This window comes from Harpia harpyja, chromosome 16 (assembly GCF_026419915.1).
Source record: "Harpia harpyja isolate bHarHar1 chromosome 16, bHarHar1 primary haplotype, whole genome shotgun sequence".
Taxonomy (NCBI): domain Eukaryota; kingdom Metazoa; phylum Chordata; class Aves; order Accipitriformes; family Accipitridae; genus Harpia; species Harpia harpyja.
The window spans coordinates 12,553,986-12,576,823 of record NC_068955.1 but is presented as its reverse complement, the minus strand read 5'-3'; the positions used below and the strand labels follow the sequence as shown (position 1 = coordinate 12,576,823).

General features: G+C 42.0%; 1 protein-coding gene across 2 annotated transcripts in view; it reads left to right on the top strand.

The window, feature by feature from the left end:
* LRP5 (LDL receptor related protein 5) overlaps positions 1 to 22,838 on the top strand; it is a 169,193-nt gene that overhangs the window by 29,632 nt on the left and 116,723 nt on the right. For both annotated transcript variants that reach the window (XM_052810384.1, XM_052810383.1), the window contains exon 2: positions 6,174 to 6,570. In XM_052810384.1, the coding sequence (XP_052666344.1) occupies positions 6,174 to 6,570 (397 nt within the window). The remainder of the gene's footprint in view (positions 1 to 6,173; positions 6,571 to 22,838) is intronic.

Sequence of the window (22,838 nt, the reverse complement as noted above, 5' to 3'; positions counted from 1 at the left end):
AGATCTTTGTTCACTTTTCTTAAAAGCACAGCTAAACCTTTCCATGACCTTTAGCCTAGTTAATTGGTTGAAGAATTGTTAAATAAGGCTTTTCTCCTGTGCTATACATAGGATTTGTGTGTGTTCTGCACTTCTGGTGCTTTCAAGAGTAGGAATCATGCATGTGCCCCAGTATTCTCATGGCTTTCTATTTTGGCTTTAAGGGGAAGGAGACAAAATGTAGGAATGTCAACAAGTATGAAGCAGTAGTATAAATATAACTTTTTAAAACTCTCTTGCTCAGCTTGTCTTAGAACTGTTGCAGCTTTGCAGCTAACCAGCAACTGATGACAAATGCTCTGCTGATTGTAATTCATGATCATCTTAGTGTTAATATGTAAATGAGTTGAGCCCTGTCAGACTGGTTTTCGGAACTACTACTGAAACTAATAGCAAAGATCATATAGTGTAATTGTTAGTGGTTTGTCTCATGTCAGTTTCCTGGGGCTAATGGGTGCCCCTGAAGCACTTAATAAAATTTAAGTGCTGTATATGGGATTGGTACAATTACAACAAAAAAAGAAAGTTAATGGCTGAATTCAGAAGCAACACGCTGGCCTGTTCTGTTGGAAGGTAGTTACAGCTGGGCAGATGGCAGTAGACTTGCCATACTTCATAGAGCTTACGTTTTTAACAGGGATGGATGGAAGGCAGAGAAGAAGAAAGATTATTACTGCCTTTTTTTGTATGGTGAAGTGCAGAGGAGTTGAAGCCTCAGTGCTTTTAAAAAAATGCTTTTTTTTATTGCTTATGTATGTGATAAGAGATGGTGGTAAGGGAACTATGGTATATGTGCTAAAAATGATACTGTTTATAGTGCCCACCAAATGAATTATACATAAAGTGTACAAATCCTCCAGTCTTATATTATGTCTGCACAAGACAGCTTTCCCAATGCAGGTAAAACAATTAAAATTCAGTAATTAAACATAGACAAGGAACAGATTTTCTCAAGAGCATTCAGGAGATCAAGAGCAAAGCTGGAAATTGAACCTATACTTGATTCCTAACCAGCTGGGTCAGGAGGGTTTCCTTTTCTCCAGTTAATAAACTGATGAGAAGCTCTATTTTCACACTGTTGTATGCTAAGCCTCTGTGTAGATAGCTCCGTTATCAAGTCAAGGGTGTGTTTTCCAGTTAGCAGAAAACCACTGGAAAATCGGTGGGTTTTTTAACAGAAATAATATGTCTTTCTAGAATGAAGGATTGTTGATCAACTGCTTCATGATCCAAATGAGATTGTAGAATTGCTGCAAGAAGTCTGTAACTTTCTACAGTTTAGGCTGTTATCTGTTCAGAGTTCATTGATAATTTGTGGGATTTCAGGTTCTTTTTTTGCTTTGTCAAAGGATTGTGGACTCCAGCTATGTACAGAGGTTTTAAATATTGCCTATTATGGAAAAATATGAACTGTTCTAATTTTACTGGAAAAGAATACAGCTTTTTTTTTTTTTTTTTGTAACTACATTAAAATGTTGTCCTTTCAGTTGGGTGGTAATAGACTGGATACAAACAATTTGTCCTCCACATTCATCATTCATCCTGTTACTGTTTATTCTTTTCAAAATAGGAGCTGGTGTTTCCCTTTTCAAGCAATTTGCAGTTGTCGGGAGCATTGCTGATCAAAATAGAGCATAACACTAAGTGTTCCTTTGAGAGTCTCCTAACTTTCTAACCATGGAATATTTTCTCAAGCAAGGGATATTGCCTCTTGTTGTGTAACAGATAAGCTCATTTGAAGGTCAATGGTAATCATAGTTGTTGCTAGTTTTTTTGGGTCTCCCCCATTCCTCCATCCCTCTCCTCAGAAACTGCTGTTAACTGGCCCTTTGGGTTGCCTCGTCAAGAGTTGTACAGTAAAGAATTAAATGCACCAAGGATAAGAGTGTTCTTTGGACCTTCAAGTCCAGTTCAGGATTGAGAAGACAGCACGATTTGAAAGGAGATTGGTCTGCACGTTTTTGGAAATGAACCTTGGATTCTACATACATGTGTGATTCAAAATAAACAAACTTGCAAACTGTATCAGTGGGATGATCTTGAATCTCTAGGATGGTTTGTTGATGGTGCAGCAAATCAAGTTTTTGGTCAGTGCCATTTGTTTTGTTGCTTTTTGAGCTTTCTTTGTTTCTCGTTATAATGCCTTAAAAAAACCTGTTGGTTATAATCACATAGACTATGAATGTGTCTTTTGAATTGCTAAACTTTTGAGTTTAGTAATTCTATGAAACTAAATGCTATGCATCTATCCTTCTAGAAAGGCATCTGCTTGCTTGGTCGTCTCTTTCAAATTTACTGCTTACTAACAGGGAAAGTTGGAAATTTGAAAAGTTCTGTAAGCTTTTCTTGGGGCATCTTGGATGTTGTATTTAGTTGAAGCTGCAGAGTTACCAGAGCTAGCTTTGCCTGCTAGTGAGCCATCACATTCTGAGCTGATGTGATAAATACAAGGCCATGGAAACAGAGCATTTAATCGCTCTTCTGACTTTGGTATTATTTTTAAAGGTGGGAGAGCCTGTGTTTCTTCAGCAGCATTCCAGGCAAGAATCAGTGTTGAGAACCAGTTACTTGTTCTGATCACTGTTTTTTGTTTGTTTGTTTGTTTGTTTTTTCCCATACCAGTAATGCTTTAAAAGGGGTCTGCAACCATTTTTTATAAAATTTGGACTGAATAAAATAGGCTGGTGGGGAGGAGCGGAGAAGTGAATATGGTTGTCAAAGTCTCTGCCTTATCTCTTCTATTTTTTCCAAAGGAAATTGAATACTCATTTGTTCTTAAAGGGGACAAACTCTGGCCATTTTCAATAATCAATCAGTTTACATCAGTGTATAAACACAGTAAAATTCTAACGCAATTGCAAGCAGGGCAATGTGATTTCCCTGCTGGGTGTTCGTAGCCAACACAATGCGGCTACACATCAATCAGGACGACTCTGAAGCACAGAAGTGACACAGAACACAGTGGTTAATGTGTTATCTGTATGCTGTTGCCCTACTGTGTGCATCAGTGGGGAAGAAATCTCTTGAAAGGGATGGGGAGCTGGGATAATATTGATACTGATTGGATTAGACATTGTTCATGTCTGATCTTTAGTTAAGAAGCTGTTGAGTTCCTCTGCTGTTGATTGGACTTGATATTTCAGGTTCCTTTTTCCTTTGTAGTAGCATTAATAATGGCTTCAGCGTGGAAATGTCTAGATGAAAATCTGTCTATTCATGTTCCTCAAAACACAGTTTTGGGACAATATTTTTTAAAAATTTGTACATAGACTTTTTTCGGCTTTGATCTTTGGCTTGATATGGGGCTGGTTTTGTGAGGCAATGTGCATAACTCGAGAAGTTCTCTGCCCCAGAGAACTTGCGACTTAAACAGAGCTGGCTAACATCAAACTTTCCAAGTGTTCAAATGCTTTGGTACAGTGCCACTTAAAATAGACATGGTTACGGGAAACGAATGAGTTGCAGAGAAGAAAACAAGTACTTTGCATTCTAGACATTTTTTCTTCTGTTTTCAATAACTAACCTGTCGGGCTTTCATGATACTATTCCTAGTGTTTTCAAAGATGACAGAGAGGAGGACTTGGCAAGTTAGGAAGTGAGATAGGAGTGATACTGAGACTTCATTTCTTAAGAAATAATTCTCAAGCTGTATAAATGTTCTTGAGTTAAATATTGTAGAAAACAAAGATATTACATTTTCAGTGAAACATTTGTGATAACAGTTGTCGGTGTTCTTGCTGTCCAAGATCCTCACTAAAATGACCAGCTGATTTAAATTTTCCTTCTTACTTTCATCAGCATAGAATTCCTCCAAAAAGAAAAATAAAGCCATCTCTTTCCTGACTTGGGGGAAAAAAAGACCATGCAGAATAATAATAAAAAGGCTGAATTTTTATGCATGTTTTTAAGCTCATCTGAAGCTGAGTTGTAGATTCTAACTGAGGTCCTTGGCCTGCACATAAATATACCAGCTGTTGTCAGAGACGTACCTTGCTTTGGCCTATGCAGTGGGACACACTCTCCAGTGAGCGTGTAGCTGGAGCCAGAGTTCACGAAAAAGGCAACAGCATGTGGCAGGGCTGCCGCCGTAGCAGACCTGCAGCTCAGACCTCCTATAAACTGTCTTTTAAAAGTGCAGGAGGAATTGAGTCTGAAAGAAAATATCAAGAGCTAACTCTCATATATTATATACAGTAACCTGAATTTGAAACTAAAGGTATTTATATCACAGGCTTGAACCCCTAGAAGATGGAATAACATACCTGTTGTTTCTGCTCTGTTCTGTGTGTTGTTCCTGGCGTTGAGTGGCCAGTGTTTGGACCTCTGATGGGTGCATGTGGGAAGCAGCAACACCAAGTGAAAGGGTTGGGTATGAAGCTTGGAGTCAGCAGTTGCCTGGTGTAGAACTCCAGCAGCTGCTGCTTGAGTTAGAATTGGGGTGAGGAGTGAGAAGGGTAGTGGGGTTCAAGGTGACAAACAGTAGGGGCAAATGAAAATAGCTTTTTGTTTGATGACATAAGATCCCTGCCAGACTTTGGCAATCGGAGGAGAGGCTGAGGGAGCTCCATTACTTCTAGCATCTAGTGGCTTTTTCTGAAATACTGGCATTCTCCTCAGCTGCCAGTGGCGTTCACAGTTGGGGCTGGTATGATGGCATCTTTGTACTTGGCTGCTGCCTTCCCAGCCGTATCTGCAGATAACCATTTTTCTTGTTTACTGCTGGATGAAGAAGTAAGCATGCGCTTTTAGGAGAGAAATGAAGTGGTTTACTTGGCCATCAGTCTGGCTGGTATGGTTGGGAAGGAATGTTCTGCAGTATGTCTACTTTATGTCCTCTTCTGGAAGAAGCAGTTCGGCCGAATCACGCCTTTGTCTCTGTTTGTTTGAATCATGCCTCCTCCCACCATAGTGGGTCCTTCAGAGGATCTTTACAGTCTCCCTCTGCCAGAGTTTTGTAATATTCTGCCTGGGGAGCGGAGGGAGGAGTTGTAGGACTCAGACCTTCACACCTTTCTCTCCCTCTCAGTGTGTGGAGGGACAGCCTCAATTGCAAGCACAGATTTCTCTCTCTCTTTGTATAATGGCAGATGAGATCTGGTATGACAGAAAAGTCATCTTGTCTGTGCTAAAATCTCTGCTAGTGTTACTATTGCTTTTGTATGTCTTGCTGTCAGATCCAACTCAACGAGGTTCATTTCCTTGCCTCTCATGAGTCTCTCTCCACACCTCCTTCTTTTCTGTCTGTGAATGCCAGCATCATCTGCCGAGGTCCTGTCATGGTCCAGCTGAACCTCGCACAGAAGAGATGTAGAATTTGTGCAGGTACTGCTGGAATATCTCTACGGCTGTCACTTGGACGTGTCTTTAAGCTTTCCATCCCTTTTGCATCAATCATAAGTTAGCTCCCCTTTTAAAGCCTGTTCCCTGTCATTCAATACTAGGACTCCAGCTTCCACCACCCACTTAGAGCTTCAAACAGCAAGAACCTTTGTCCTTTTTCTCTGGCTGCCTCTGCCAGCTAACAGCAGTCCCCACAAACTTCCACAACCCGTATCATCATCTTCCTTCAAACTCTTCCTTGAATTTCTCTCCCGTTGTGGTGTAGGGGAGAAGATAGTAGTTCTGAACCTCTGTCACAGTCTTTGCCATCTAGGAGGGCACTTGGTAGGAGCATTTCAGGGTGTTGTGTCTAGTGCTGTTAGCTTCCAGCCTGCTACTAAAAGGCATCAGAACTTGCCTTCTGTGTGTTGTTACTACTTCAGCTGGGTGAACCAAGCTTTTAAACCGTGAAGACTTAATTTGTTCTAAACCTGGGTTTATGGATTGACAGAAGGTATTGTTGAAGGGCCACAGTTTGAACTCTTAACTATGTTGAAGATGCTATCCATATCCTGTAGATACAGAATTGGCCTGCTTTTCCCTCTGTCTTTTACTCCTTTGTCTGATGTGTGGAAGGAAGAGGTTTTTGGGTAGTGTGCATTTTTCTCTCATGTGAAACTTCCATGTTCCTTCTGCTGTACTGCCTGCCCTGCTGATCTTGGAAAAGAAATTCTCCTCTGCCATATTCATACTCAGTGCTTTAACATCTGTAGATGCCAGTAATACTAACATGTTTTCATTTTTTTCTTCTGTAGCATCTCCCTTTCTGCTTTTTGCCAACCGGCGGGATGTTCGACTTGTGGATGCTGGAGGCACAAAGCTGGAGTCCACTGTGGTGGTCAGTGGTTTAGAGGATGCTGCTGCAGTTGACTTCCAGTATTCGCAAGGCATCGTTTTCTGGACAGATGTGAGTGAAGAAGCCATCAAGCAAACTTACATTAACCAAACTGGGAATGTGGTGCAGAATGTCATCATTTCTGGTCTGGTTTCCCCGGATGGCCTGGCATGTGATTGGATTGGGAAAAAACTTTACTGGACGGATTCAGAAACCAATAGGATAGAAGTAGCTAATCTCAATGGAACATCTAGAAAAGTCCTCTTCTGGCAAGACCTTGATCAGCCCAGGGCAATAGCTTTGGATCCTGCTCATGGGTAAATATTAATTTGACTTAAATGCTTAAATGGATACAGTGGTGATTTATGTTGAGTTTTTAGCTCTGAAAAAGAAACACAGCCTTTTGTTTCAGTTCACATTTTCCCAAGGTATTTTTCGCAAGATCTGTAGCTGAACATATGTTTGAGCTTAAATATTTTGTGGCAAGAAATGACAGGCCAGACATAGAGCCAAAAAGAAAAATACAGCTGTTCTTAGGTGCCAAGCCAAATATTCAACCAGTATGATGGCCTAACTTACTCCATTGCGCTTCTGAAAAGTAATTAATTTTCCAATCCTTTTTTATTGTTATCTTCTCAGTTGTCTTGCCTGGTAAGTTAACTTTCATTTGATATGTGATGTCTATTTAATGTATCTAGACAGCAAGGTGTGTAAATCTGCTTGAGTCGAAACAGGAATTCTCACTTGCTATGCTCTGGTAAACAAAATCAGGATATTTTTGATTGTTGATATTGATAATCATTTTTGTGCCAGGAGGTAAAAGAATCCAGGTGAAACCAGGGACTCTCAATGCTGTTAGGTGACAAGGTTAGGAAGTAATAAGGGAGCAGGCTGGATGTGTCACTTCTAGTGCTCTTGAAAATACTTGTATCTCTGTATGGCTCCTCCCTCCCTCTTCAATACTCCCCACCATTTCACATGTGCTATTTGCTATCCCTGTGCACGAATAGTACTGATGTTGTGCAGTTTGGGCACCGTGTTCATTGTAGTGATGACTGAAGATCTGCTGTGCTAGTTGGATCCCTGGAATAAGGGGAAAAGAGAAGAAGTGAGGTGCACTTCTCTTGTGTGCTGTGGTGGGTTGACCCTGGCTGGATGCCAGATGCCCACCAAAGCTGCTCTATCACTCCACCCCCCTCCCCCCCAGCTGGTCAGGGGAGAGAAAATATAACAAAAGGGCTCGTGGGTTGAGATGAGGACAGGGAGAGATCACTCAACCAATTACCGTCACAGGCAAAACAGACTTGACTTGGAGAATTAATTTAATTTATTGCCAATCAAATCAGAGCAGGATAATGAGAAATAAAACCAAACCTTAAAACACCTTCCTCCCACCCCTCCCTTCTTCCTGGGCTTAACTTTACTCCCAATCTTCTCTCCCTCCTCCCTGCCAGCAGCGCAGGGGGACAGGGAATGAGGCTTGTGGTCAGTTCAGCACATGTTGTCTCTGCTGCTCCTTCCTCCTCAGGGGCAGGACTCCTCACACTCTTCCCCTGCTCCAGTGTGGGGTCCCTCCCACAGGAGAGACTCCTCCACAAACTTCTCCAATGTGGGTCCTTCCCACGGGCTGCAGTTCTTCATGAACTGCTCCAGCGTGGGTCCCTTCAATGGGCTGCAGTCCTTCAGGCACAGACTGCTCCAGCGTGGGTCCCCCGCAGGGTCACAAGTCCTGCCAGAAAACCTGCTCCAGCGTGGGCTCCTCTCTCCACAGATCCGCAGGTCCTGCCAGGAGCCTGCTCCAGGGTGGGCTTCCCACAGGGTCGCAGCCTCCTTTGGGCACCTACCTGCTCCGGCGTGGGGTCCTCCCCAGGCTGCAGGTGGATATCTGCTCCACCATGGACCTCCATGAGCTGCAGGGGGACAGCCTGCCTCACCATGGTCTTCCCCACCACGGGCTGCAGGGGAATCTCTGCTCCGGCGCCTGGAGCACCTCCTCCTCCTCCTCCTCCTTCACTGACCTTGGTGTCTGCAGGGTTGTTTCTCTCACATGTTCTCACTGCTCTCTCTGGCTGCAGTTTCTGTTGGGCAGCAACTTTTTTTTTCCCTTCTTAAATATGTTCTCCCAGAGGCACTACCACCATCGCTGATGGGCTCAGCCTTGGCCAGCGGCGGGTCCGTCTTAGAGCCGGCTGGCATTGGCTCCATTGGACATGGGAGGAGCTTCTAGCAGCTTCTTACAGAAGCCACCCCTGTAGCCCCCTGCTACCAAAACCTTGCCACACAAAGCCAATACGTGTGCACAAATCCATACAAGTGAGGTGGTTTGCCACTAATCTACTGCCGTTTTCACAACTTCTTCTCAGGGATCACTTTGTCTTCCTCTTCTGTACGGTATGTGTAGGTAGGTTTCTCATCTGTAAGAAAATCTGGCGTCAACTGGCATTTTCACTGAGTCTGGCCTCATTGCAAAGGGATGGTGAGTTAATACAAGGGCTTTGGATAAACCACAAACTACTTTGTATTTGTGGTTTATCCTACACTGGGAGTTGGACAGTCTCGTGAGAAACCACCTTCTTCAGGTGTATGAGAAGTGAAAATTGAAACTAAGCAACAGAGGGCAGCTTAAGATTGCTATGTCAGCAACTGCCACGCTACAGCCTGGAACTTTGTCAGGTTGTTTTTGCAGTCATTCCTGCATAAGGCTTCCCAGATGAATGTGAGGAGTTAGGGGTACATTTATGATTAATATGTAAAGGACGTATAAGTACTAAATGAGACTGTATGTACCCAAAGAAACAAAATCCTTAGTTGTGTTGACAAGTCAAATGCTGGAGCTGCCTGTATCCTTCAGATAACTGGTGGAAAGGTACAGCCATAATCAGTAAAAATGAAAGTGGAGTGACTTTGTTGGAGCAAAGGAATTTTCCAGAGGGGACCTTCTCCTCTTAATCCTGACTTCGCTATGGATGCCTTTAGGTGAAAGGAATTCTTCCCATAGCAAATTGCTGTATTGAAGTATTTTAAATAAATTAGCAGGAATCCTGTGTGTATCCTGACAGCAAGTAATCCATGCAGAATTAATTAATGCTGAAGACCAACTTTAGATCTAGAGTTCAGTAGTATAATTTAAAGAGGGAGTATGATATTAAATTGAGTATTTTATAATGAGGTAGATCAGAGAGAGCGGAACGGTGCTTTCCATGAAATACCAGTGCCAGGCTGACATCTCATAAGTGGATGCAGTTCCTTGCCTTTTGACTATTTTCTTTAAGGTAGCTTAAATGTTGGTTGTGGCAATACATTTCATGCCATATTATGTGCTTTTTTACTCTCCTGTTTTGGAAAACTGAAGGGATTAACTGGGGATTTCTGGTAGTATATTGCTCCTATGCTACAGGACATAGGAAATTATTATTTTTAATGAAAACTGGATTAGAACAACCGGGAGAGAAAGTATTGTTGGTACAGGTCAAAAGGAAGGCTTTCTTAAAATCATCAGTGATGATGGTGAAGTTGCAGTGCTTCTGCACCAAGCAGACTTCTGTGTTTGGAAGGAGGGATGCAGGCATGGTTTATTTTGCGTGACTTTGAAAGGCAGTTCTTTGCAGCAATACTCTGTGCAGAACAGATGTGCTACATTTCTTAAACATACACAAAATCCGGTAAGTGTAACAACAGAAAACACCGTTTTGGTGTGTGTTAGGTATCTTACCTTGTTTTTGCTTTTCCGTAGATTTGTGGTAGCCTATTGTTTCTTTCCCGGGAGGGTTCTCTACTTCCAAGTATCTTGCACTTACTCTTCTAGGGAAGGTGTGCAAGTATGAACAGTTACTGTGGAATGGGCTAATACAAGGAAGAAGATTCATTTGCCAGAAATGTAGATGTCTGCATGTGAGCTGGTCAACTTGAGACTTTCTAGTATTAATCAACAAAATTGCTTGAGATGAGGAGAGAATGACAGTTCTTCTGACTTTTGCTCAGATCAATTCCTTGGGTTGCCAGTGCTGCTGTCCCGATCATTAGTTCAGTCTACAAGTTGGGTTTTTTTTCCACTGGGAGCAGCAGCTTTATGTGAAACACCTCTATCGGTTTTACCTTGTGGCAGACATTTCTAATTGTTAGCCTGTTTGATTTGTGTATTAATCCAATGCAACAAAGCAACATAAATAAATGGTCTGTGAAAATGTATTATGGAGATACATATATCCTTTATAATTAACCAATTAATCCCCACTATGGTCTATTAAAATCAGCCTCCATATTGCTGCTTTTCTGGGTAAAAGTGACAAAGTCCAATATTGCAGAAGTGTCCTATTGAATTAAAGGCAGGTTTGCCCAAATAACTATCTAATATAGTAAACTTAATAAACAAAAAAAATCATGCTTTCTGTATATTTGTGGAATAAAACATTCAAATTTAATTTGCTTTTACAACCACTTCATTTCACATGGTAGTTCTGAAATATTTCATAGGTGCATCTGTGAAGTACTGATCATTACATTTGATTTAGGCACAGCAGGCTTCGGGTTTGAGCTCCCCTAGAACCAGTTGTTCCTGGTTTACTGATATTTTCTGGGGAAAAAAGAACCATTTAGTACCTTTTCATTTGTCTTTTTGTTAATAAGTTTTTGTGATCAGGTGGCTAATGCAGTTATTACAACTGACAGAAGAGTAAGAATTTGTGCTAAAATTTAGAGCACTTCAGTAAGTTTGCGGGGTTTTTTTCTGGATCATAAAATCTGATGAAATTTAGACTAGGATTCTTCAAATACTTGATGCAGCCTTAAAGTTGCTAGACATTTGCTTTTGGTCTGGAATAATTTCCACAAATGTGATTTTGGCCTTTTAACAGTTTCTTCTAGAAAAGTGCAGGGAAGCTTAGAAAATGAGGAAGAAAACTTCATTAGGTATAGGCCAGTCAACTTCAGTTTCCAGAAGAAAAATGGGACAAATAAGCAGTTTGTAAATGCTTAGCCGATACTAATAGTACCCAAGCATGGGTTTGTTAAGAATGCTCTGTGTCAAACAAATCTAATTTCCTTCTGTTGACAAAATAGCATGTCCTTGTGTAGATGGGTGACACCTTCTCTTCTCTTTTAGCTTTAGTAAGGCTGTTCTGCAGAGATGGATGCAGGACTCCATTTAATGTTGTGGTGTTCACAGTGGGATGTTGTGCCCAGCGTGGTGTTTGCCTAATAAATAGGTTTTATTCCATTTTGAGTGTGGTTCTTCAAGACATAGACTAGTTCGAGAGAATAGAGGAGAACATATTGAATATACAGTGATCATCTCTCAGGAATGTTATAGGTGTAATGACCAAGCCTTAGGGCACAGGAGATGAGCTAGCTGACTTCTAGTGATTCCTTTCGAAGCCTGTTTTTCTGTGATTTCTGGCTGACACTCAAAAGTCTGATTTTTTTTGATGTTTTGGTGGGCTTGCTAAATATTAAGTTCGATGTTTTTGGCGTAATGCCATTTTTAAAGACAGCTTCTTCATTTCCACACTCAACCTACCTTCCTCCTTTAACGGCAATGATTATCTGAAGGTTATAACTCGAAAGAGAGAAGCCCTTGTCATGTCTCCCAACAATCATTCAGATAATTTCTAAAATTTATTTCTTTTAAGGCAAGCTGTGAGAGACTATTGCAGATCATCTGTGGGTCTCTACTCTTCCCAGCTAGTGAAAATCATTAAATGTACAGGATTTTCTGATGCTCCAAGACAGTATCATATGTAACATGGCATTCTTTTCCATACACCTCAAAGTTTTCTTGCTGGATCCACTAGATATTCTAGGAATCAAAGCAGGCAGAATATGTGATAAACCAATTATCCTGCTTCCCTGAAATTAAGGATGAACTAAGCAGACAGAGGAGAGTACAAAGCATTTTTCTGCAAATTCACTGACATTTTGTTCTGAACATCCAGATCCCAGACCTGGTGTAGGTTATGTGAAGCTGAGTTTATTTAATGGAAGACATTAGGCTAAAATTCATAGCACTGTTTTGGAGAACATTAGCTTTTATATACATTCTTGCTAGGTGGACTGCTGATGGGGGATTCAGTAGTGTTGGTGTTTTATTAAGTTTGAGTTCACAGCTTTTGCATAAGTATTTTTGTGTTTTCAGGACAGCAACTTCTAACAAAACTTAGGTTAGTGTATGTAAAGATTTGTCGCGGTTTAACCCCAGCCAGCAACTAAGCACCACGCAGCCGCTTACTCACCCGCCCCACATCCAGTGTGATGGGGGAGAAAATCGGGAAAAAGAAGCAAAACCCGTGGGTTGAGATAAGAACGGTTTAATAGAACAGAAAAGAAGAAACTAATAATGATAATGCTAACACTAATAAAATGACAACAGTAATAATGAAAGGATTGGAATGTACAAGTGATGCACAGTGCAATTGCTCACCACCCGCCGACCAACACCCAGCCAGTCCCCGAGCGGCGATTCCCCGCCCCCACTCCCCAGTTCCTATACTAGATGGGACGTCACACGGTATGGAATACCCCGTTGGCCAGTTTGGGTCAGGTGCCCTGGCTGTGTCCTGTGCCAACTTCTTGTGCCCCTCCAGCTTTCTCGCTGGCTGGGCATGAGAAGCTGAAAAATCCTTGACTTTAGTCTAAACACTACTGAGCAACAACTGAAAACATCAGTGTTATCCACATTCTTCTCATACTGAACTCAAAACATAGCACCGTACCAGCTACTAGGAAGACAATTAACTCTATCCCAGCTGAAACTAGGACAAGATTTTACTTAAGACCAACTAAAGACAGAGCTCAAATTCTGTGCAACACAGTGCAAAGAACCAGAAGCAGGAATGCATTTCAGAAGCAGGTCCTTATCATGTGTCGAGGCAAGCAAACTTCAGTTTCCCAAAAAGAAATTTATAAAGAACATATGAATGCAGACCAAAACAAATGAGTTAATTCTCAGTCCTGTAGGGAAGATCTTAGATCTGAACAGCCTAGAATGTGTGTTGACAAGGGCCATTAAATCTTGGACCTCTAAATCTAATTCTAAAGGCTTGCTACCTTCAACCTGTAACACAGGGCTCTGATTCTGAGAAGCTGTAGCATATCCGTAATCCTCAAATCTGATTTTCACTGCTGAGTGCTTAATGAAGTAGTTTGTTCACATTATTAAAGCCTACAATGTATTAGAAACATCTACTTTGGTTAATATAAATCTTGAATTTGTTCCTAGTTGTGTGATGGCTGCTGCGATATCTTCTGGAGCAAGTGTACTGTTCAAGTTCAGGCTGTATTTTCTATGGTTTGACTTATTCAGCAGACAGTACTGCTTGAGAAGTTTCTGCCCCCTCTGTCTGCTGAAGCACAAAGAGCTGAAACATCTGACATCTGACATGTGAAACGGTTGTTTTAAGGAAAAATAAAACCTGATTGCCTCCAGAAAAACTGTGCTGTCTTGTGGGTTTTTTTGCATGTGTGTAGCAGCAGCCTTGGTGCAGTCACTGGGGTTGTTGAATTGGCCATACCTGAGCTGGCATGCTAACTCTGGTGGGGTTTGTAGAAATGATGTTTGTGGAGGAGGGGAGCAAGGACTTTTGAAGTGGTGTGACTGGCTGAAGGAAAGCTCCAAACCTGTTTCTACATTTCCTCCCTCACTTTAGTTCTTAAAATGTCTTTCATGACTTGCTATGGGTCTGTTGGGCAGTGGAAGTGCTAGCGGACTAGCGCAGAAGCCGACTTCATTTATGGAGCAGTCTTCCCCTTTTGGAATAGCAGAGGCTTTAGGGGAAGGAAATAAGATGCAAATTAGAAAACAGCAATAAAAAAAAATTATTGAGTACAAAGGATAAAGCTATTAATCATTAGTTTTGGCATACTGCAGAGTGGCCATTGGTTAAGAGGTTAAAACAAGTCTAATCAGGTTCTGAACAGCATTAGGGAAGTGTGCCATAGCCCAGCCTAACCTTTGCTTCAGGTTGCTTATGGCAAATTAGCCAAAATCTGCAAGCAATGACTGTCACTGGCAAACTAGCTAAAATCTACAAGCAATGATTGTCATTGACCTAACGTATATTTGGCACCGAAGGAAGGAAAGGATTGGATGGCTAAATATGACAAGTGGGATATTCAAAAATGGATTTAGAAGGGACAGCTATCAAGATTAGAAAGCTGTCAGTTCAGAGTCTAAAGTTAAAAGCCTCAGACATGCCTAGTTGTTAACCCAGCGTTTCCCCAGTGTCACAGCAAAACCGTGAACCAGACCTATAGCTGTTCTTACATAACTCACAACTGTGTTTATAGCAGCACTTAAATAAAACTGCAGTGGTGTTTACTGCTGATTCACCAGGACCTTGGTCCCACACAGCAGTATGTTGTGTACTTAAGGTTAAGCAAGTTGGCTTTCTGTGTTGAAATCATTGGGATCTGTATGCTGAAGCCTGGTCTGTATGAGCTGCAATAGACTGAGGCTTTGAATATTTTGATTTAAATGACTGTGAATGGTGAAATGTTTTTAACAGTGTATCATCTGATCTTATCTCCTTTGCAATAGTTGAGGGGAGGGGGAATACTGAATAAAATTCGTGACTGTTACAAATACTGAAGAAGAAAAATATCAAACATGGTATTGGTAAAGATTATGCTTTTTAGCAACTCTTACTTCTGCTTACGGCTACTCAGTTAAAAGGCAGAAGATGCCCCGTTTTTGAGTGAAGCATGATTATTGCTGCCTTGAAAGCTGGAGATTAGTTTATATCCTGTGTGTCTCTATTTAGTAATTAATTTCAAATATAAAATTATTTTGAAGCTTTTGGTTAATTATTTGAAACACTGTAATGAGGATGAATATGAGTACCACAGTTGTTTTCTTAGAATGTAAGAAAAGTACTCAACCATAAAATTGGTTACGAGTCATATCCAGTATCTTGGTATGGCTGTAATTTCTGGGAGTTGGAAAGCTTTTGATATGTTGTGTGGCCAAATAGCTGCATATAGTCTCATGCATGTGAAACTTCAAGTTCTTGTGGGAAGTGTTATTTACTCTAATTTTCAGATGGATGCCCTTGATGGTGACAGCCTTTCCATAAATGTTTCATCAGTCTCTTTTCCTGCTCATACATATGACTAAAGGGCATAAATTGTTCAAAGACCATTTGCTTCATTTGAGAGCAGAGCTGCCTGTTCAGAGATGGCAAAAAAAGTGATTTACCCCCCCCAGCTGGAATTGCATGGGGAAGAGGTGGAAATGTGTAGACTTCCTTAATAACCCCACTGAACTCACTCCCCTGTTAGCACTCTTTTTTTGCTACAAGTTCTGTGATTCCTCATATCCTGAGTCCTGGAGACTGAGGCTTCTTTGCCCTGTATGCATATAGTCTTCTGAAGTAGTTTGGGAATTATGGTATTCTTATCTTTTTAATTTCTACAGCATTTCTTAAGGGAACAGGATGGCTTTGGTTGTCTCAGTGCCAGTGTGTCTTGCATTGGGTTCTCAGGTGAAGTCAGGAATGTAGCTTTGGGACCAAAGAGATGGTGGAAGCTGAGATTCTCTTTGATTAGAGGACATGATGGGTGCAGTTTATAGCTGCACAGAGGCAGCGTGGAAGTCATGGCATATATGACGTGTTGGTCTGGCTGGACTGGCACCATTCTGTTTGTCATGAATAGGTGGCTTTGGTTTAACTCAAAACATGTTTCTAATTTTTTCATGTAAAATTAAGCAATAGTATAAGCTGAAGTAAGAGTTTTTCCACATAACCTGTTGAATGTGTACTTGAAACAGGGTTTTGTTGAATTGTGTTTAAAATTTTAAGCGTGCAAATGAACATGCTTAGATTGCATGCCTTGACAAATTATTGCCTGTTGAGTGTACTGTTTTCCCAAACATTGAGTTAAACTGCATCAGCACGCTGAAATAGATAAAACGCATTGGCTTGAGCTAAATGTTCAAGGGCAGTTGTGAGATCTGTGGGTAAGAGAGCAACCAACACCTTACTTGCACAATTGAATTACTGTTGTTCAATATGTTTGCTGGACCCCTGTCCTCCATTAAGTCAGTACAGTGTGTAGACATAATTTTTTGAACTGTCCTGATACGCTTTGATCCAGTGTTCCTTATGGAGAGAGGAAGAAATCTAGGCTTAACTTTAGGTAGAGGTAGTAAAGTCAGAGGTTAAGTCATGACTGGGTCTACCTGTAAACAGCAGAGGGTGGGAGGTGTCTCACAAGCTGATGGAGAGAGAGTTTAACAGTTCATTCTACACCTTTTGGTAGGAGGATCCCCTGACTTTTGAGTTGCTGCAGTGTGTCTTAAAATGGGTTGAAGGTAGTGATATTTGGACTATTTTTCCCTTTCCTAAAATAAATCATACTTTTTGAAAGAAGAGGAGGACCTGGGGTCAACGAACTGAGTATGAGCCAGCAATATGCCCTTGCTGCAAAAGAAAGCCAATGCATCCTGGGCTTCATTAGGAGTGTTGCCAGCAGATCAAGGGAGGTGAGCCTTCCCCTCTACTCAGTGCTGGTGATGCCACCCTGGAGTACTGTGTTCAGTTCTGGGTTCCTCAGCACAGAAGAGATGTGGATGTGTTGGTGTGAGCCTAACAAAGGGCCACAAAGATGATTAAGGGATTGGAGCATCCACCATAGATGGGGCTGATTGAGTTGGGATTGTTTACCCTGGAAAAGAGAAGGCTCAGGGGATCTTATCACTGTATATAAATATGTGATGTGAAGGAGTAAAGACGACAGAGCCAGACTCTTCTCAATGCTATCCAGTGAAAGGACTAGAGGCAATAGGCACAAACTGAAGTAGAGGAAGTTCCACTTAAATGAAAGAAAATACTTGTCTACTGAAAGGGTGATGAATCACTGGAACAGGTTGCCTGGAGAGGTTTTGGAGTCTCCAACCTTAGAGATGCTCAAAACCTGACTGGATGAGGTCCTGGGTAACCTGCTCTGGTTGACCCTGCTTTGAGTGGTGGGGTTGCAGCAATCTCCAGAAGTGCCTTTCAACCTCAGGAATTCACTGATTCTGTGAAAAAGCAGCCTTTTTGGTGCAGGGCTCGTGACCTCAATGAGGTCCTTTCCTTACCTTGTTTTCTGCGATTTCCCTGACCACCCTAGAGTGGTGGTGTAATGCTGAGTTGCTTGTGAAGTGCTTTCAATATGAAATTATTTCTTTATATATAATATTGCTTCATGTCTCCTCAGAAATGTCTGGGAAGAAAAAGTTATATTGCGTTGTCTCTTGTACCTTATCTAGTGACCATGAGGAGCAATTATGAAGGCTCATTTTATCTTCTTATGGCTGTTTTTCTGTTCTCTGTAGAGTTTTTGCATATGAATGTGCTGGACATTCTTTTAGAGGGGAAAGTGCGTAACACACAAAGCATGTGCAAGTCTTTTTTTTTTTTTTTTTTTCCCCCCGGGAAATCCTACCAGTGCAGTTTCTTTTTCTCAATGTATCAGAGATATTTGCAGTAATACTGCATTCCAAGTTGAAAATTCTCTTTCTAACCTCCCCAAGTAGTGTTGCAAGTATCTCATTACTGCTGCCCTCCTTCTCTAACTTAATGTGTTTGGAAATCTTCTTGAGTCCCTCTCTCCGAGGATTCTTCAGCTTCATGGTGTCATGTATCCTGACTTTTTAACAGGCTATTGAAGCTGTATTGAGTTCGTGCTTATTTACCTTTGAGAAATCACTAGGGTGTCTTACTCCCTTCCATATGGATGAGCAGGGAAAGATGTGGTCTTTCTTTGCAAGCACTTCATTGCAATGATATTTGAGCATCCATCAGTTGACAGGCAATTATGTTTTTCCTCTTTGTTCTCAGTTGCCAAATAGCATACTATTTATATGTGTAATGTATATATTTTAAAAGAATAAACTTGTCAGAATAAAACACGTTGTAAGAAAACTGTAGTGGGGAAGGGTGGTTCTTGGGGGTTTTGTTTGCTTTGCTTTAAATACATGTCTTTAAATACAATGTGATTAGTTGTGATGGTTACCTACTGTGGCATATTTTGGGGTTTGATGTAATGTTTTTTGTCAAGAACATCCAGGTCTCAACGTTCAGTGCTTGAAAAAAACCAAAGAGGTAATTTGAGTAGGTAATTTGCAGCTTAATGCTCTACAAGATAGCCATTCTTTTCCCTTCTGTGAACAATTGGTGCTATTTAATTTCACAGTTGAGTTTTTGTAACTTTAAAGGTGGGATGGGGGAAGTAAGTTTTAAATGTGCAGGAATCTAAACTTTGTAGCAATTTCCTGTAAACTCCTGTTTTGTGCCCTGGGCTCATATAAGTTCGAGAACATTGTTGAAATTGGAGGAGTTTTTGCTGATTTACATCATCTGTACAACTGGCTCCTTTTGTGTAAGCAGGTTATGTAAGATTTGGCAACCATGCTGCATTTCAGGAGGTGGAAAAAGCGTTTGGGCAGTGTTGGCCGCTTTTTATTATGTCTGTGATACCTTCCAGCTCGGATGGCTGATTGGCTGCTCTTTGAGGGCATGGCCGTGATTTCCAATCTTTGCAAAAATGATGACAAGAGAAGTGAAGCGCCAGGAAATAAGAAATGACCTGCAGCTTTAAAACTGAGGGGAAGTATGGTCTTCATCCTGTTTTTGCTCCTGCACCTGGTTAAAATGAGTTAAGCAGGAGGAAAGAAAAAAAAAAAAGACTGCTGGAGTGCAGTTTACCAACTTTAAAATCTGATTATTTTTGCAAGGTGGCTTTCAGTCCCATTCTTCTGATAGTACTGAAGCACTATTCAAGCCCTGATTCAATGTGGTAATTAAGTATGTGCCAAAACCCAGTGACTTGCTGACTGCAGTTGAACTGCATTTGTTTAATTGCCTTCTGACTAGAAAGCTTGGTAGCAAAGCTTGCAGCTACTGTGCTTACTAATAAAGCAGTAACTGAATTTTACAAACACTGTTGAGTCTGGTACTTCTGGCTACTGGATGATAGACTGGATAAACTGTTAGTGGTTGTGTGTTCAGAAAGAAGTATAAATTTACATCTTCTCCCTGATGAAGCTTTGGCTTTTGCTCTGCTTTGTTCCTGCTGGTTTCTTTGGTGTAACAAAGTGCAATTCGGTTTAGGGACAGAATTGGTGCAATTGTTGCAAAATTATTATTAGATGTTAATCTCTTCTCCCCCTGCCCCCCCTTCCTTTTTGCCTTGAAAGTCTGGAATTAAAGGTTAAAACCCAGTAAGGGAGAAGACACTTCAGCTTCCTTGAAGAACTGAATAAAGTAACCCGAGAGTTTGTCCCAGGGCTGTTTTTTGTCCAGTGTTTCTCTAGTGCTGTTTGGTTGGGGGTTTTTTAAGAGCATTGGTTTGTGATAGCTGCAGAGCAGTGAATTTTGCTCACAATGGCTTTTTTTTTTTTTTGTAATTAGCCCTAGCTAATTGTAGAGTCCAAGGTCCTAATTTGTGAGTGACTTATCTAGGGGGAGTTGGAGAGTAGTGCCTCTTTCTCTGGGGAAGTTTCATAGGTGGCTTCACCTGTGTGGCCGCTGCCTTTATTTGTTCCTTCTGTTTAAGCACCACTGCTGTGGAACCATTGGTTGGACTGATCATTTGCTAAGGTAACTGAAAGTTGTTTTTGTTTTTGTTTTTTTCTTGTAGGGTGCTAATGTCAGCACCAGGGGTAGGAACCAGGGGAGGAACCGCTCCATTTGGCAGTGACGTGGTTTTAAATAGGCAAATGTAAACCAGAGACTCCCACTCCTGTTGCATGAACAGCTGATCTCTTCTTACAGTGATATCCAAACTCCCACTTCAGGGTCTTGATGCGTTCAGAGACCTCCAAATCAGAGCTAATTTCCTATAATTGATGGCAACTCAGCACCTGCTGCCTGCCGAAAGGGTGGAAACCTGTTGGAAAAGGGGAGGAGGTTAAACGGAGACAAGAATTGCTTTTGCCATTCTCTTGCTTGGCATGCTTTCCTGTGATGGACCACGGGGTTGCTTTGTAGCATGTGGGGGGAATGAAACCATTACTTCAGTAGGTGCTTGATTACTGCAGAGACTCGATACATTCTGGAAAGTTCACCAGGAAGATCAGCTTTATGATACTTACAGGATTGCAGAGACACCCTACAATCAGGATGAGGTGGTGACAGGGTAATAATAATCTTTTATATGTTGCATTAAAAAAGTCCAACTGGGAGAGAAATGCTTTGAAAGAACGCTGCCTGCATTCAGATTGTTCTACACGCTGTCTAAATGCATCTTCATCCTGCTAGCTTTCCTTTGTGGTACAGTTACTTTGCTAATACTGTGTAGTTTTAGACCTTTGAATGACACAAACATTGGTGAGGATTGAACTTGGTACCTGTTAATGAGTTAAAACCTAGGGATCTCATTTGCCTGTGGCAAATTAATGTGTGAAGTTGAAAGTACTACTTTTGTCCAACAGTGTCTGTGTGGCCAAGGATAAACACCCATCACCTATGGAAATAGCCAACAGTTTTTTGGGGGGGGAGAGGTTCTTGAGCTGGAGCTCCTTTAATATAGAAAATCCGTGAGGGCCCTTTGGCTTACAGACTTGTTTTTTCCTTTGCTTCATCTGAATGCATTGAGCTTCAGGGCAGGCTGCAATTTTAATGGGAGGTTTGAGGAGAGGAATTTTGCTCAAGGGTAATTTTGGGGATATTTTTTCATTCTTTTTATTTTAACCTACTTTTAAGGTTTAATTGGACTTAGCTAGTTTTGTCTCCTTTGGTTTTGCTTTTAAATAACTGTCATGGGATTTTTGATTTTGGTCTAAGCTCCTTTTTAGTCTGCGTTTATACATTTCAATATATGAGTAAGTGTGGGACTGTCATAGCCATATGATATAACCCAAAGTCACCTTTAATAGCCAGGTTTTTCTTAATTCAACAGTCCATCTTTTGTCCATCTTCATTCCTGTAGAGGTGGATCAAGGTGTCCTTTTGTCATGGTTTAAGCCCAGCTGGTAACAAAGCACCATGAGGCTGCTCACTTACTCCTCCCCACTGGTGGGATGTAGAGGAGAAGAATATAACAAAAAGCTTATGGGTCGAGACAAGGACAGGGAGGGATCACTCACCAATTATGATCACGGGCAAAACAGACTGGATTTGGGGGGGGGGAGGAACCCAATTTAATTTGTTACCAATCAAATCAAAACAGGGATAATGAGGAGTAAACCCCAAATCTTAAAACACCTTCCCACCATCCCTCTGTCCTTCCTGGCTCAACTCCACTCCTGATTTTCTCCACCTCCTCCTGCCAGTGGCACAGCGGGATGGGGTATGGGGGTTGGGGTCAGTTCATCACATGTTGTCTCTGCTGCTCCTTCCTCCTCAGGGGCAGGACTCCTCATTTATCCCCTGCTCCAGCATGGGGTCTCTCCCATGGGAGACAGTTCTCCATGAACTTCTGCAGCGTGAGTCCTTCCCATGGGCTGCAGTTTTTCACAAGCTGTTTCAGTGTGGGTCCTTTCTGTGGACCGCAGTCCTTCAGGTACAGGCTGTTCCAGCACAGGTTTTCCCATGGAGTCACAGCCATCTTCGGGGGCATCCCCCTGCTCCGGTGTGGGCTCCTCCCTGGGCTGCAGGTGGGCATCTGCTCCCCCGCTCCCCTCCACGGGCTGCAGGGGGACAGCCTGCCGTCTCCCCACGGGCCGCAGGGGCATCCCTCCTCCAGCGCACCTCTTCCCCCTCCTTCACTGACCTCGGTATCTGCACAGAGGTTTCTCTCACACCCCATTGCCCTCTTCCACTGCAGGTTTCCCCTTCTTAATACAGAGGTGCTACCACTGTCATGATGGGCTCAGCCTTGGAGAAGCTTCTAGCAGCTTCTTACAGGAGCTACCCCTGTAGCCCCCTCCCCCACTACTAAAACCTTGCCGCGCAAACCCAAAACACCTTTGAATACTTCAAGGTTGTGCAGGTGAGCCGGATCAGAGAACTAATTTGGCTTGACCAAAACCGAGTATTTGGCCGGATCAGTTCCACAGTCTGATTCACTAGCTGTTTGTGTAGACAGTTTCTTTTATGTCTGCTTTTCTCTGGCTTCCATTGTTTCTCAATAGCTGCTTCCCCACACAGTTTGAGCTGCCACAAATTACAGCCTGACTTGTTGAGGAAAACCAAAATGAGTGGCAATTTACATTCATAGGTTGTCCTATGAACTGGGGCAGCTCAGCTACTGCTGCCACTTCTTCAGGAGCAGTCACTCTGTCCTGGCTGCTGGAGTTGAGATGTTTTGGGGAGGGCATCTGGGGACATGAGTCCGCTGCAGCCGCTCTGAGGTGAGCTGTCTCAGAAGCCTGAGGACTCATCTGAATGGAAGCTTTACCATTTCAACTAGAAATTCCTTGTTTTACCCTCCCATGCTCAAATGTATGTGTATTTTGATACAGGTGAGTCGTTTCTACCTGTCTGTGTGTATCTGTATTTTTATCTATGTTCCCCTCTTCAGTAGGATACACATGCTAATGATTAGGTATGCTGCTGTGATCAGAATGGTCTAAATAGGTGCTGTGACTGCGCCGGAACTGGAGGTACAGCTGAATCGGGGTGCAGTATGTACATGGAGAGCATAGCATTTTAAGCCTAAATGAGTTGTG